Here is a 16,258-nt window from a genome sequence, read left to right as displayed (position 1 = left end):
AATAATACAATAAAAAATATTTTTTTTACTTCCCCTTGAATGTAGTAGCTTCTTATCGTTTTCCGACCTTAATTGATTACCTTTTTCATTTAAATCAGCAATTTTTATTAAATATATATATGTCTTTTTATAATTATATATGTCTGGTTTGAAATATAGGTTGATGAATATTTTATATGCACACACACGCGTGTGTATGTATAGGAAGGTATATTATTTTTAAATAATTTTTATTTGTGGAAAATATTCGTATAAAAGCCAAAAAAGAAGATAACAATATTTAAAACAAATTTATATGGACAAGGTTAAATAAGTTTTTAATTATTTTAATACAACATGATTTGAATATAAAGATATGTTTAAACAAAATGAATAAACGAAAAATAGAAATAATGCAAATTTAACGAATATAATCGCTTTTATTTCGATAATAACATACAAATTATAGAGAGGGAAAAAAATATATATATTATATGTTACTATTTTTGAATGTAGAATAGGTATATAATCTTTATTTGAAATGTTTTTATAAATAAAAAAACATGCTACTGCATTAAAATTTTTATTTTATGTTTTTTTTTTTTTTTTTTTTTGAAAAGTTCATTTGCCAAGAATTAAAATAATATTCTTATTTTAAGCATTTTAAACATTTTAAATATTTATGAAAATAAAATACTTAGTAAAATCCATAAATAAATGCGCATTAAGCCCACTTTGGTTTTTGCCTTGACACATAATCATACAATTCTTAAGTAACAACCAAATATGTTTATGTTGTATCCCTATTTTATATACTTAAAAATTTAAAGAAGATTTTTAAATATTTCAAAAAATTACGAAAACAAAAAAAATATAAATAACGAGATTTAAAACAATTTTATATCATAGTAAAACAAGACACATAAACATAAAAATATATTACATACGTATACTCAAGTGGATATGCATAAACTATTATATATAACATTATATATAAGAATAAAACGATAGTTATAAGATAGGATAAATGTATTATTCATTTTTCGAGAACAGAATTGTTGCATAGTACGGGTGTATATACATATAAATATAGCAAGCCAATTTTATTTTATTATATTATTGTTTTTTTTTTTTTTTAAAATGAAATTCGGGATAATTTGGCTGTTTATAGTTTTAGTATATGCAGTTACTAACGTAAAATGTGACCATGCTGATAATAAGAAAGGTGGTGATCACATGAAAGGTGGTGATAACGAGAAAGGTGGTGATGACAAGAACGGTGGTGATGACAAGAACGGTGGTGATGACAAGAACGGTGGTGATGACAAGAACGGTGGTGATGACAAGAACGGTGGTGACAACATAGTGGGGTGCAGTCAGATTGATAATGTAAATCGAGAAAGGATTTTAGAAAACAATATTAATGAAGGACACAGAAAGATTAAAGAATGTGAAAATAAAAAAAACGAACTAACTATTCAAATTAAAAATGTTCAAAATAGTTTATATGAATATATAGAAAATAATAAGAAGGAATTAAATTCATGTATATCTCAAACGAATGAAACGGATAATTTTTTAAAAAATTGTAAAGGAAGGGAATTAAAACACCGTGAAGAAATACAAAATATAATAAATGAATATAATGAAAAGTTAAATCAAAAGGAAAAAGAAAATAAAAATTTGGAAAATAAAATAAATAGCTTAGAAATTAAAATAGCTAATGCTGAATATAAATTAAATTATTGCAGTAAAAGATATGACAATTATTACTTTAATAATGGATATGGAAGTTCGGAAAATTATTTAATATCTTATAATATGATTAAGGAATATTATTATAAAATTTATAAAATATATAAAACATTTTATATTATAATAATTGAAAATACATTTTTATACGAAATATTTAAAAAAATTTCTATTTTCTATTTTAATTTTATTAAATATACAAAAATGTATGGTACTTTGGCAATTGGTATAATATATGATCTTTATGAATTTATTCTAAACAACACAATAACAAGTATACTTATAAATACATATAATAATCACATTTATAAATATTATCATTTATTTTTGAAAAATAAAATTAATAATATTTTATTACCTAGTTATCATTTAATTATAAAACACATCAAGAATATAATTCCAATATTAATAACATTAAAAGATGCCTATTTCAAATATGTAGAATATTTTATACATAAACTAAACATAAATGCAGAAAATTTAGTAACCAAACTAAATACAATAAATCCAGAATTAAAGGGAGTTATACCTATAGGGTTACTTGATCAAATAATATTTTTAATATTTTTCACTATCATCAATTTTATTCATATATATATATTGTTTTATATTATATTTATATCTTCTAAATATTCCATAAAAACTATAATATGGTTATCAGGATGGATACGTTATTTTATTTCATCCATAGTACAGTTCACAATTTTTATGTTGACATTGCCAATCAGACCTTTTATATCAAAGAAGGATAATAAAAATCGGAAGACATACAGAAGACATGATGATCATGCTTATGATAATTCAGAGAGACTATCCTATCAGCAACATGAATATAAAAAATTATATAAAAGCCAAAATGCATATCAAAGAAAATATTAAATTATTTCATCGAGTTGTAGTGTGTAAATAATTAAATATTAATATATGCACACAAATTATGTATGAAAATAAAAATATAATTTTTCGTATTGATAATTTGTAATTATATGACCAGTTAAGGTATATATGTCAGTCTATTGTTATATTATAAATAGTTTTAATAGGTATTAAGTTTTATTTTTTTCGTATATTTATATATTTTAGAAAATGCTTGTTGATTTTAGAATGTTTTTTATAGCAAGAAATGCTTCATAAAAAAATTGTTATATCATTCTTCAATCGACTTAGAAGCCATAATTTATTTTCTTTCATAAAAGTTTTAATATAATAAATAAAGCAATTCAATTATTTATCGATATTATATGCATACCTATTTTATCATCCATTTTTGTGACATCTACCATTGCTCTATAGTTGAAATTGCATGAACGATTTCTTATATTTTTTTTGTTTTTTAAAGTTTGAATAAATATTTTTAAATATATTTTAATTTACACTTTATCTACATTCGCGTTTATTCCATTTCAGGAATTTATAAGCGTCAAAAAATTATGTTTCGTTCGTTATTCGTTTTTTTATTTATTTTTTATATTTTCATTTTTCACGTTTTGACATTACTTATTTATCTGCTTGCATATTTGCCATTGTATTATTCACGGCATTTTGTTTTAGTCCATGTGCATGGGCAAAATATTTATTAACATGAACAGACACATACATAGTGTAACAATAAACTTATATCTTTTTTGAGTTTGAAAATAGACACCCGAAATATTTGAAAAGGCTGTAATACAAGGAAGGCAAGCTAAACGCGCTGTTGACAAAATTGTAGGTATCCACATAATTGGGACCGTTTTTAAAATAATTTTTTATTAATTTTTCTGGCTTTAAACAAAATAATAAAATATTATGGATGTTTAAGAGCATGGTAAACTATAAATAATGGTTTAGTAAGAGTATTTTTTAATTATTATAACGCAATGAAAATTAATTAAAAATATGTCACCATAAAAAGGTGAATACAATATACAAAAAAAAACAATAAAATAATTGTAACACTAAAAGGGTGTAAACAAAAAATAAGCAATATAGCCATTATTAAAAGTGGGAATGGCATTATTTTGCGAAATACAAATATATGCACATACTTTCTTTCATCAATGTGCTAGCATATTTCGTGTATAAAATTTGGCTATCCATGAAAACGAGAAAAGAAACATATATAAGTATATGCAAATGGTTTAAACAAATCAAATAGGATGCATAGTTGCCCATTTATGCAGTCTAGCGAAATTATGCGGATGTAGCAATTTCTATACTTTATTTATATTAAAAAAGTAAATATTACAAAATATGACATAGTAATCTTTTTTAATTTTATGGTTGATTATGATGGTTTTCTTTTTGCTTTGTTTTCAAACATTTTCCTTTCAACATTTTCTGCAAAAAATTTATTTTCTAAATAATTTTGGCTAGCTTTTAATTTTTCTTCATCAATAGAGTTAGCTATTTTATAATGTTTCCAATCTTCGGTAGATTTATCAATTGTGTTGATTTGTTTATTTTCTTGTATCTGCTGTACAAGTTCATCAATATTTGCAAAATTTCCACCAATATTTATTTTGTCTTTTGTTTTTAAATATCTTTTATAGGAAGATGAAGTTTTATCAATTTTTTTCTTAATGTTATATATTTTACCTGCATACATATATTTTTTTTCTACATATACAGAATTATTAGAATAAAATGAGTTCAATGCATTTTTGACAACATTTGAAACGTCGTTATTGTTACTATTATTAATATCAGAAGAGTTTCTATATAATTTTTTATAATCTTTTATATCCATAAAATTCGAATTATCATCTTGTTCTATTGAACAATATTTATTTAAATGGTTAAACAATTTTTGTGTTGTATTATAATTTTTTTCAAATTGTGGATATTTTTTATGAAATTGAAGAAGGAAATCTTTATTTGTTACATTCGTTTCATGAGTATATAATTTTTCATATTCTTGATTAATATCATTATATATTTTTTCTGTTTTTTCTTTTATAATAGATTTTTTAATAGTATTTCCTACTTTTTTTGAGTTTCGTTTTTTTTTTTTTTCTTCTCTCAATTCTTCTTTAAGCTCTTCCTTCAATTCTTCTTCTGCATCATAGTCTTCATCATTTTCATCCGAGGATGGAAATTCCATAGTAAGAATTGTAGCCATTGTTAAAAAATGTTTATGGAAAAATAGAAAAGGAAAAAGGAAATGTAAGTTAGAACATCATTGTGTTCTTATGGACGTATATACAGCCAATTTGTTTGTATATACTTAGAACGAATTCTATTTTTTGCTTTTACAAGGTTAGCTAATTTTTACGAGGAACAAGCATGCTCGGATTGTACGTCCATGCGAATGTCGCAAAAATTGTAGTCAATGAATGATAGGTACATAGATTAGTATTTACTTTTTTTTAATTATTTTTTATTTTTTTAATTTTTTTAATTATTTTTTATTTTTTCATTTTTTCTGCCCATTTTGGGTACCCCCTTTTAGAGAGTTTTATTTTTTTGAATTTTCATAACATACGATAAGGTAGTATTACTACATGTAGCATAAAATAAAATATGTTTAAAAAGGAATAGGAAAATTATAAACTTTTAAATTGTGTATTTTGTGTGATTATTTTTTTATTTCATTTTTAATAAATATATAAGAAATTTTTTTTTTTTGTATAACCTTTTTAAGTATCCTTGTTTTAATAAATTATTATATAAGATATAAATTGTACAAAAAACGAAAAAGGTATTGGGTATATTTTTTAATTTTCATTTGTATTCTCATATGCATTTAAATTTATAATTAAACTGATATAACCATAATAATAGTTCTTATCATTTATGTAATACACAATTATGCTATGGCATATATATGAATACATTTGCATTTGGTTTTGAAAGCTCATAAAAAAATAAAATAAAACGAAACCTTATTTAAAAAAAATAAAAGATAATAATGTCCTAGCTTTCCATTTTTTAGCCTAAAATAAAAAAAATATATTTTTATTAAAATTAAAAAATGTCTGTTTAAATATTTTTAATTTTATAAGCCCTCAAAGCAAGGAATACAATTTGTATATATTTATGTTTTTTCTTTTTTTGTCAATCAAAATATAATATACAAAATATTAGTAATTGATAAAAAAGATAATACACTTATTGTAAATTTCATGAGTTTGAAAATAATTAGAGAGTGTAAACATAACTAATATTAACAGAACTGGTTATATAAACAATAACTAATATTTATTAATATATTTAATTTTAAATGTCTCGTATTTTTTAAATATTTTTTTCAAACTTCAGAATATATATGTGTGTGTGTTGCTCGATTCGCATATGTGTAAATCTTTTTGTTAACACGCGAATTTATGTATTCTTTATTTTTTAATAATAATTTATTAGTTGCATCGTTTTTTCCAAATTGGCAAATATATAATGAATAATATATTATGTACATAGCGCATACCAGTATGTTTCTATACAATAGACATATTTTACTACACGAGCAGTGAAGATAAATAAATAAATGCCTTTAGTATAATAATATACGTGCGTATGTACATATTTTTATTTGTTTTATATATATATATACTTATTTTTTAAGTTTATTAATTTCGCTATTAATATGAGCCCATTGCATAGACACCCATATTTTTACCTACACAATATGCATATATAAATATATATTTATATGGCCCATGCATATTTCAATAGCTTGATAGACATATAAAAAATACAGAAAATAAATAAGAGCAAACCAAATAAAATAAAGATCTATCACTAAAGCGAAATATATTAATAAAATTTTAAATAAAAGAAATGCAAAAAAATATAAAATTATTTAGAAAATAACACTAAATATTATATATGCATTTCGATTTTTTTTGTTTTTTTTTTTAAAACCCTTTGAATGTGTCCATATACTTATATTAAAACGAAAGGGGAGGGAGTAAAAAGATTATAGCATTATTAAGTAGGCAAATATATGAATGCCAGAGTTGGCGAGATACTATATAGGAAGATAGAGATATAGATAAAAGGCTTCTGCATTTTTAAGTTATATAGATTATCAATTTTTTTTGCGTTTGCTGTCTGGTCGTAGCTTTATTTTAGAGAAAGAGAGACAAATATAAGACTTATAAAGAATACAAAGTTGGTCTATTTCATATATCGAGTAAGGGCAGGATATTTACATGCGCACACAGCGTGTAATTAAAAAATTATTTTTTTTTGAAATTTTTTGAAATTTTTTGAAATTTTTTGAAATTTTTTGAAATTTTTTGTCATTTTCCAATGGGAGAAGTGAACAAGGGGAATACAGCAGCTTGCTCAAACAAAAAGCAAGCCTCGATTTTAAGTTTTTTTAAAACCCAAAATACTAAAATAAAAAAAGAAAGCAGTGTGAAAGATAGTAATGATAAACCTTGTGAAGAGAAAGAAAGCAGTAAGTTAGATATTCTAAACAATTTTGTCTGTCCCAAGATTGATGATAATTCATTTGGAAATTGTAAAGACATGGATAGCGATGTGAAAGGTGACTTGTTTAGTAACACAAATACATTTGATGAGTCTGAAAAAATAGATAACAACAAAAATAATGAAAGCGTTAAATATGAAAATAATGGATATATTATGGATAATGCAGAAATTAGTACTGAAGAAGATATAATAATCAAAAAAAAACGTAAAATCATTTTAGATAGTTCATATGATGATAATGATGATAGTGATAGTAATGATAAGAAAAAGGGGAAAGGGGGTTTTGTAAAAAATGAAGGAGTTGATAATAAACTGAAAAATTTATTATATGATGAAACTAAAAAAGGAGAAGATATTTTAATAAATAATAATAAAGAAAATAGTAATAAAAATACAGATATAAAATATGTACAAAGGAAAAAAGTAGAAGACAATAAAAAATCACAAGAATTAGATTATTTACGTAATAAATTTTTAAATTTACCTATTACATTAAATAATGATAAATTTCGATTATACATAGAACAATATTTTTTATATTGCAATTCTTTTGAATTTCCAAAATGGATACAACCACAATATATTAGAGATATAAATTTAAATACACCAGATAATCCAAATTATGATTCATCAACAATTTGGACCCCACCTCAAGATCATCAATGGGCTATCGAATATAAACAAGCACATTATACTCCTGGTATGCAACAATTTTGGAAAATAAAATCAAAAAATTTTGATAAAATTATATTTTTTAAGATGGGAAGATTTTATGAAATATTTTATATTGATGCTTGTATTATGCATACAATATGCGGATTAAATTGGATGAATGGTGAACAGAAACCTCATTTAGGATTTCCTGAGCAGTCTTTACATTTATATGCAAAAAAAGTTATAAATAGTGGCCATAAAGTTGTAGTGATAGAACAAATGGAGACCCCAAAAGAATTAGAGCAACGAAATAAAGTATCATCAGGACCTAAAGATAAAGCAATAAAAAGAGAAGTCAATGAAATATATACTAAAGGCACAATTTTACATGATAATATGTTATCAGCGGAAACAAAATATATAATATGTTTCCATTTTGATGATATAGAAGATATAGGAGATGATAATACTGGTTCACAAACTCATTGTAATTTTGGGTTCGTTGTTAGTGATGTTGCTACGTCTTATATAGCTGTTGGATATTGCAATGATGATGAATCTCGAATTGAATTGAGAACCCTATTGGCTCAATTATGTCCTGCTGAAATATTATATTGTTCAAAAAATGTAAATAAAGAAGTATTGTCAATTTTTAAAAATATTCCTGCATGTCCAGAACTAACTAGTGTAAATAGTTTTCCTAATATAATAGCTTCTCTAGATGAAGTTAATAAATATTTTGAAAATATTCCTAAAGCTTTAGAAGCATATAAAGAACAAAATAGTGTTATATGTGCATTTGGTGGATTTATTGTTTATTTAAGATCTCTTTTGTTAGATAAAAAATTATTAAAATTTTGTAAAATAGAATTTTATGATTTATTTAAAAAAGATAATTATATGGTTTTAGATGCAACAGCATTGAAACATTTAGAAATTTTAGAAACTCAATCTGGAGAAACGAAAAATTCTTTATATGATTATGTAAATAAAACATGTACAAATTTTGGAGCAAGAAATATGAGAAGATGGGTATGTAGTCCTTTATTAAATTGTGATAAAATAAATCAACGATTAGATGTAGTTGAATTTTTAAGAAAGAATGATCATATATTATCATTAATACGTTTGAAATTGAAGAAGCTACCAGATATAGAAAGGTTACTAAATAAAATATGTATACAAGCTTCACAAAGCGAAAGAGGAGCTGTTTTTTTTGATAACATTGTAAATACAAAATTAAAAGAATTTGTCACATTTTTAAATGCATTTAAAGAAATAGATAATATGCTGATCGAAATTAATAGTATTGATAATGAAGAAGATGTAATACCTACTCGATTATTTGAAATTACAAATACATATAATAAAAGCTCTAAGAATGATATAAAAGGTCATTATCCTGAAATCGATCAAATTACTAATGAGTTTTTAGAAAAAATTTATTTCGATGGAGAGAAGGAATATAAACCTGCTGAAGGATGTGATGAAGCTATTGATGCAATCAATAAAAAAGAAAAAGACATTGAAAAAGAATTAAATAATATATTAGTTGATATGAAAAAGGTTTTAAAAATACCCACTCTTAAATTTGTACATGCAAAATATAAATATGAAATTGAATGTCCTGATAATGTACCTAAATCATTTTTAAAGGAAGTTGAAATTACATCTGTAAAAAAAGGATTTGTAAGAATACAAAATGAAGAAATAAAAAATTTAGTTGAAATGTTAGAAGATATTGAACAAGAAAAAAAAGATGCTATATATCCATTTTTTCAAAAAATATTTCATCTCTTTTATGAGCATTATGAAAAATATGTATCTGCATGTAGATTAATTGCTGAGTTAGATTGTTTACAAGCATTTGCTTACGTTGCAGTAAATACATCTTTCCCTTTAACTCGACCTATTTTACATTTCATGGAATGTGAAAATAATAAATCAGGAGATAATAATTATGGAGATGAGTTAAATTGTGAAATTGAAAAAGATGGAAAAATGGGTTCTGAAAATGCATCTAAAGAAAAGAAACCATTTTTAATTCTTGAAAATAATATACATCCAGTAGTTGCTACATTAATGCCTAATTTTATTCCAAATAATATTTATATGGGATGTGATAAAGAAAAAGAAACGACACTTTTATTAACAGGTCCAAATATGGGTGGTAAAAGTACGTTGCTAAGACAAACAGCTATTTCAGTTATTTTAGCTCAAATCGGAGCCTTTGTTCCATCTACCTATTGTGAACTAACAATTGTTGATAAAATATTTACAAGATTAGGATCTAGTGATAATTTATTTGAAGGAAAAAGTACATTCCTTGTAGAATTAGAAGATATATCTAATTTATTAAAACAAAGTACGAAATATAGTCTAGCAATTTTAGATGAATTGGGAAGAGGAACATCATCCTTCGATGGTACTGCTATTGCATTATCAACACTTGAACAAATCTCAGATACAATAAAATGCAGATGTATATTTTCAACCCATTATCATTTATTAGTAGAAGAAGTAAAGCATAACACCAATATTTCAAATTATCATATGAGTTTAAGTATTGATGATGATCAAGAAAAAATTATATTTTTATATAAATTTATAAAAGGAATATGCCCTAAATCTTTTGGTATACACATAGCAAAATTAGCTGGATTACCAAAAGAAATTATTGAACTAGCACATGAAAAATCTGTATTATTTGAAAATGTAACAGATGAATTTTGTAAAATAATTAAGTATAAAAATATTATTCGATCTTTGTTAAAGGCATCTGATGATACTACCTTAGCAACCATGTTCCAAAAATACAAGTGCGAATTTGCATAAGCCCAGTTGGGGATGGAGTCCCGTTTTTTCGTTCCCCCCAGCTTACATTTTTCCACGTTTTTTCCCACGTTTATTCCCACGTGTTTTTTTCATTTTTTTTTCACTCCATTTCGTAACTTCACACTGTCACATTTTTACATTACTAAAAACTTTTTTCTTTTAAAATTTTTACATTAATTATGTCAACTATTTACACAAAATCGATAATCTTACCAACGAGCCGTGTAATTCACAAGGCTATTATGCTTAATAGGTATTTAACGATGTGATAATGTGTATATATTTTCTAAACTTGTATGTATGGCGAGGCATTTTTTATTTAACCTACACTTGGTCTGCTTCCGCTTTGGTACTTGTAAATAATCAAAATGAAAAACGAGAGAAAATATGCGAATATTTCCATATGGCAACTTCAACATATTTTATGTTATATATATCATGCAAAGGAGTGAAAATATTTATTCGAACTTTTTTAATAACGATTGTTTAAAACGGTTTTATGCATATATGGATAATTTCCTACCCTCAATTTTTTTTAGATACAAATAAAAAATATATTTTTTTTTTTTTTTTATATTCGAATTAGTGTAATAATATGGAAAATTTTACTGACAAAAAAAGGAACAATATATTTCCTATTGAATAAGTATAAAAAAAGGGAAGAAGAAAAGTATGACCAATTTTTAGTTACATATTTTGGCTTTAAGAAAAATGCATATATAAATACATGTACATATATGCAAGAAAATAAATGGGTATTCATGGGGTTTCCATATAATGATTGAATATATTTTTTTTGTTTAGAGATGAGAAAATAAAAAATGCTAATGATTTGATAAAATGATGTAATGGATTCAGTAATACGAATGTATAAGTATGTACATTATCAGATATTTATGGGTCCTACTATTTTTTTTTGATATATCCCACGTGGCACACTTGTACAGTCTGACCACGTGCTATCTTTTATTTTGCATTGCTTTACTTTGATTACACTTTTTGTTTTACTAAAATGAACGAACATGAAAAGGTTTGTCATTTTGATTTTAATATCCTATATGTATGCACAAAATTTACAAAATAAAAATGAAATAAGAAGAAGAGAAAACATTTGTAGAGTATTATATGGAGAACACGCTAAGATAAATACAATACCAGTAGCTAGCCATTTTGATAAAAATAGTTATAATTATAATGATCCCCAAAGATACAAAAATAGACGAATCAAAGGAGTTGGCACATTTATTAATAACTATTTATATGATGTAAATGTGAAGAATAAGTTGAAATTAAAATCAAAAGATAACAATCATATTCATTTGTTTGGAAATGGATTTACTCGAAATAAGCTATGCAACAAAACAGAGAAGAATGGCGTTCGAAGCAATGTGCTATATTATTTCGTACCGAATAAAGAGGTAGAAGAAGGTGATCCACCAACAGAACCAATGAAGACACAAAGAAAGAATGAAAGTGTTTTTAAATTATTTGCAAAGATGCCTGTAGTTACAGTAAATAGAAAATTATATCCAAAAGAATTCAGTACAGATTATGAAGATGTTTTACGAAAATTTAATGTAACATATATTAATTATAAAACTAGATTGAGAAGCAAACCCGAAATAGATATAAAAAGTATAGACGATTTATATGGAAGAATTTATGATAGAGATGTTTTGAAAAAACAATTTTATTTTTTTTTATATCATGATGATATAAATACATGTTATAAGATTTTAACAGAAAATCCAAATGTATTAACAAGAGAAGAATCATTTAAAATTTTAAATTCATTACCATATATTTTTGTAAACAAATTAAAATATATATATCCAAATGAGAAAAATGTTGATGAGATTTTGAAGAAACTGATAAAGACATATATTTTTCAACATGGTAATGATAAAGATATAGATTATTTAAATTTTAAATATCGATATAATGAGTTAGATGAATATTGTGCAAAAATGGCATCAGAATTAGATGCAGAAAATGGGGCTGCATCTGTTTTGGAAGAAAACCAATCGCTAGCTGAACCCAAAGAAAATTCTATAGATATTTATGATGACGTGAACGATTCTGATTATGAAAAGAAATATGCAAACATGTCCTATGAATATGAAATAATAGAAACAACAAAAAAATATAAAGATTTGATAGATCGATTTAAAAAATATCCAATTCATATTAAACTTGAAAAAGTGCAATTATTATATAACAAATTATTAAGTATGAAAGGAACTAAATTAGCTGAAGCATTTAGGAAACATGAAAGTACAAAAAAAAATAAAGAAAGAAAACTATATAGAAATAGTAGACTTAGAATAGATCCCAATAAGCTTACTCCATATTTGAATGAGCCAATTAAATATGATCCAAAGGAAAAGGAAGAAATAAATAAACTCTTTGAAGAATATGTAAATAAAAAGGATTTAATAAAAGCATCATTCATATTAAGAAAATATACAAATTTAATTGATACAAAAGAAAAAAAAAGTCAGGACATTATGAAAAAGTATTTAAAATTACATGAATATATATATAAAGCTAATAAATATACAGAAGACGAATTAAAACATCTAAGAATGGTATATTACTCGACAGTACAAAAACCACGAGTCTTTAGAAAAATAGCGGAAATTGGATTATGGAAACAAGGTGAAAATGTTACACATAAAGAAATTTATGATGAAGAATTAAATAGATATTTAAAACAAAGAGATGAATTAAGAGATCAAAGAATGAAAGCAAAGGGTTTTGATATGGAAAAGATCAGAGATTTTTCATCTGCATATTCTATGGAATGGTTACCTGTTATATATAAAGATGAATTTGATAAAATTGAAAAAGAAAAAAATTCTAAAAGCTCAGATGGTTCTAAATATACAATGAATAAGAAAAAAGAAACAATTAAAAAGTTGTTTACACCAGAGACTGATAAAAATATGGCTGAGTCCAAACCAGATGGGGAAGAAAAACAGAAAGGTCAACGAGGAAGTACAAATTATGATTTTCTAAATGGTAGAGATGAAATGAAAATCGGAAGAAATATCTTAAATTATAAAAAAAAAACAAGAGGAAAAATTAGGCAAAATAAAGATAAGTCAAGTAAGGAAGTAGTGGAGGAAAAAAATGATACCCCAACGGAATAAGGAATGTTCCTTTTTTCTTTAATAGAAACTTACAACACATCTTGTTAGTTTAAGTTTCGAAAAAGGTGGGCCTGTAAGGCAGAGAATTAACACGTTCATCAAGTGTCTGCATATTCATTTGTTTTTTTTTCAACGTTTTTCAACGTTTTTCAACGTTTTCCAACCTTTTTCAAGTTTTCCAACTTTTTTCAACTTTTTTAATGTTTTTAAAAAACTGTAAAAAATTATGTCATATTTTATATGAGTTTAAAAAAGAGTGTAATTAAACATAAGTTAGTAAAGAGCATACATGCAATGCAGTATGGATGGAATAAAAAATTGGTTGAAAATGTACATGTTTTTGTTTATGCTTTTGCTACTTATTTGGATTTATTAGCTGCTGATTTGAAAGTGTCTTTAAAAAAAAGATACAAAGAAAAGGAAACAAACACTAAAGAAACCAAATAATTAACAGTAAATTCAAAATCTTTAAAATATATAGAGGATATATAAATATTAAATATCAAACTAATAGGTGTAATAAAAAATTTTGAAAAACTTCCAGCGTATATTATATACACTGATGTTATAATTCCTCCTATGCCATTTAAAAATATGAGTGTAGAAACATAAATAAATTCACTTAATGAATTAAAATATTTATAAAAATAATAAATAATTTTATTAACAATAGGGCATTTTCTATCTTCCCAATGGGTGTTTGCAAACGATTCAATATTCTGTTTATCTTGTTTTTCTTCATCATTAAGATTGCCGTTTTGGTTTTTGATGGTTTGATTTTTTTTTGACAATTTTGCAGTATCAAAGGGTATGCTTAAATTATTTGTTACCAAACTTATTATTATTGTAAAGAAAGATAAAAATAAATTTTGTACCCAAAAAGAATGTTTATAATTGATGTATACATATTCTAAAAATACACTAGAGAATCCGCTAATTAATGCTATTGAAAATGTAGAAATAATTCCTACTATTATATTATTATTCATATTTTTTGTTACACCGCTGTTCATATTAAACTGGTTTGGCACAACTGTTTTATTTCTAATATTTTTGTAATTTTGTAAAACTTGGTTGATATAATATTCATTATTATGAAGGGGCAAACCATTTTTGGAATATGGCTCACTGTCTAGCCTTTTAAATATATTTTTTTTTTCATGCTTTTGTAAGAGTAATAATATAGGCAAATTTAAGACATGCTTATTTAATGTTTTTTTTTGAAGAATGTAATAAAATAATATCACATTAAACTGGTTCAATAGTTTATATTTTGTTATATTATGATTTGTTGTATTATTAAATGTGCCAATATGTTTTGTGTTGTTATAATTTTGTTTTACAAAGTAGTTGGTAAAATGGATTCCATAATCCTTAAGAGATATCAGTGATAAAAATAAAAATAATATTGAAAGTATTTTTTCCCTTTGTATTTTTTTTTTTAATATTAGAAATGTAAATATCAAAACAACAAATATTCTGAATTGGTGTAATAACTGAAATAAAGGAATAGGAATATTTGACACTGATATATAAAAAAGAATATTTTGTATATAATATAATATACTTGGTAACGTTAAATATACAAGATATAATTTTTTATTTACAACTATATCAAATAAATTCTTTTTCATTATTTTTATATTAAACTGATTTTCTTTTGAATAAAAAAAACACGACATTATAAATTTTACGATTTCTGATATAAATATAATAGTCTTATCTTTTAACTTACAATTTATATTTTTTATTTTTTTAATTCTTATCAGTATGTAAATTATAATTGTATGAGCTAGCAAAACAAAAAATAGTATTATTTTTAATAGTGAATTGTCATAAGGTTTGTTTTTCTTTTTTGTATTGTCGTCAAGGTTTTCTTTGTATTTGTCTTCATCTTTTTCTGAACAGTTATCATTATTTATCGATTTCTTATTTCCTTCGCCATTTTTACAAGTCTTTCTACAACTCACAGTGTGTGACTCGCCATTTATCATTTCTTTCGTTAATTCAATCTATGCAAATGCTCACATTAGTATGTGTGTGTTATTTTGTTCTCTTTATTTTTACACAATCTTGTACTTATTTTTATTTCTTTTTCTTTATTCTGTTGATTTATCTTTTCCAAATCAGCTAAAAATTAAAAGGAATAAACTGAAATAAAGCAAGACATATGTAAGCTATGGGCTGGTAATAATGCCAATGAAAGTTTTTTTATAACACAATTAAAAAAAGCTTAACAGAATATAGCGTTTAGCTGTTTTTTTTTTATATGATTAATATTCATTTGGCAAATCATTATATCAAATAAAAGAAATAATCCTTCCTTATTTTTACAAAGATAAATATTATTATAAAGAGACAAATATATTATACAAATATATAGAGCTTTACTCTGAACTCATAAAAAAAAAATGAAAACGAAAAAAAAATGGAAAAAAAAAAGCTAGTATAAATTTATGGAATTTTTTTTT

General features: G+C 24.0%; 5 protein-coding genes across 5 annotated transcripts; 3 read left to right on the top strand and 2 right to left on the bottom strand.

Moving 5' to 3' along the window:
• Window positions 1–1,119: 1,119 nt before the first annotated feature.
• Window positions 1,120–2,610, top strand: PCHAS_1105000 (conserved Plasmodium protein, unknown function; the record flags this gene model as incomplete). The annotated part of the gene is made up of 1 exon (XM_740921.2): window positions 1,120–2,610. One exon carries the CDS (start codon window positions 1,120–1,122, stop codon window positions 2,608–2,610), a length of 1,491 nt encoding a protein of 496 aa, XP_746014.2.
• Window positions 2,611–3,997: 1,387 nt separating this feature from the next.
• Window positions 3,998–4,831, bottom strand: PCHAS_1104900 (conserved protein, unknown function; the record flags this gene model as incomplete). The annotated part of the gene is made up of 1 exon (XM_740920.2): window positions 3,998–4,831. The coding sequence occupies one exon, from the start codon at window positions 4,829–4,831 to the stop codon at window positions 3,998–4,000; it is 834 nt and encodes a 277-aa protein (XP_746013.2).
• A 2,129-nt stretch (window positions 4,832–6,960) lies between these two features.
• Window positions 6,961–10,635, top strand: PCHAS_1104800 (DNA mismatch repair protein MSH6, putative; the record flags this gene model as incomplete). The annotated part of the gene is made up of 1 exon (XM_016798523.1): window positions 6,961–10,635. The coding sequence occupies one exon, from the start codon at window positions 6,961–6,963 to the stop codon at window positions 10,633–10,635; it is 3,675 nt and encodes a 1,224-aa protein (XP_016653918.1).
• A 1,022-nt stretch (window positions 10,636–11,657) lies between these two features.
• On the top strand, window positions 11,658–13,787 carry PCHAS_1104700 (conserved protein, unknown function; the record flags this gene model as incomplete). Its single annotated transcript, XM_016798522.1, has 1 exon — window positions 11,658–13,787. The coding sequence occupies one exon, from the start codon at window positions 11,658–11,660 to the stop codon at window positions 13,785–13,787; it is 2,130 nt and encodes a 709-aa protein (XP_016653917.1).
• Window positions 13,788–14,146: 359 nt separating this feature from the next.
• Window positions 14,147–15,781, bottom strand: PCHAS_1104600 (UDP-N-acetylglucosamine transporter, putative; the record flags this gene model as incomplete). The annotated part of the gene is made up of 1 exon (XM_738810.2): window positions 14,147–15,781. The coding sequence occupies one exon, from the start codon at window positions 15,779–15,781 to the stop codon at window positions 14,147–14,149; it is 1,635 nt and encodes a 544-aa protein (XP_743903.2).
• Window positions 15,782–16,258: the final 477 nt, after the last annotated feature.

Source organism: Plasmodium chabaudi, assembly GCF_900002335.3.
Source record: "Plasmodium chabaudi chabaudi strain AS genome assembly, chromosome: 11".
Taxonomy (NCBI): Eukaryota; Apicomplexa; class Aconoidasida; order Haemosporida; family Plasmodiidae; genus Plasmodium; species Plasmodium chabaudi.
This window is presented reverse-complemented; position numbering and strand designations above follow the sequence as displayed.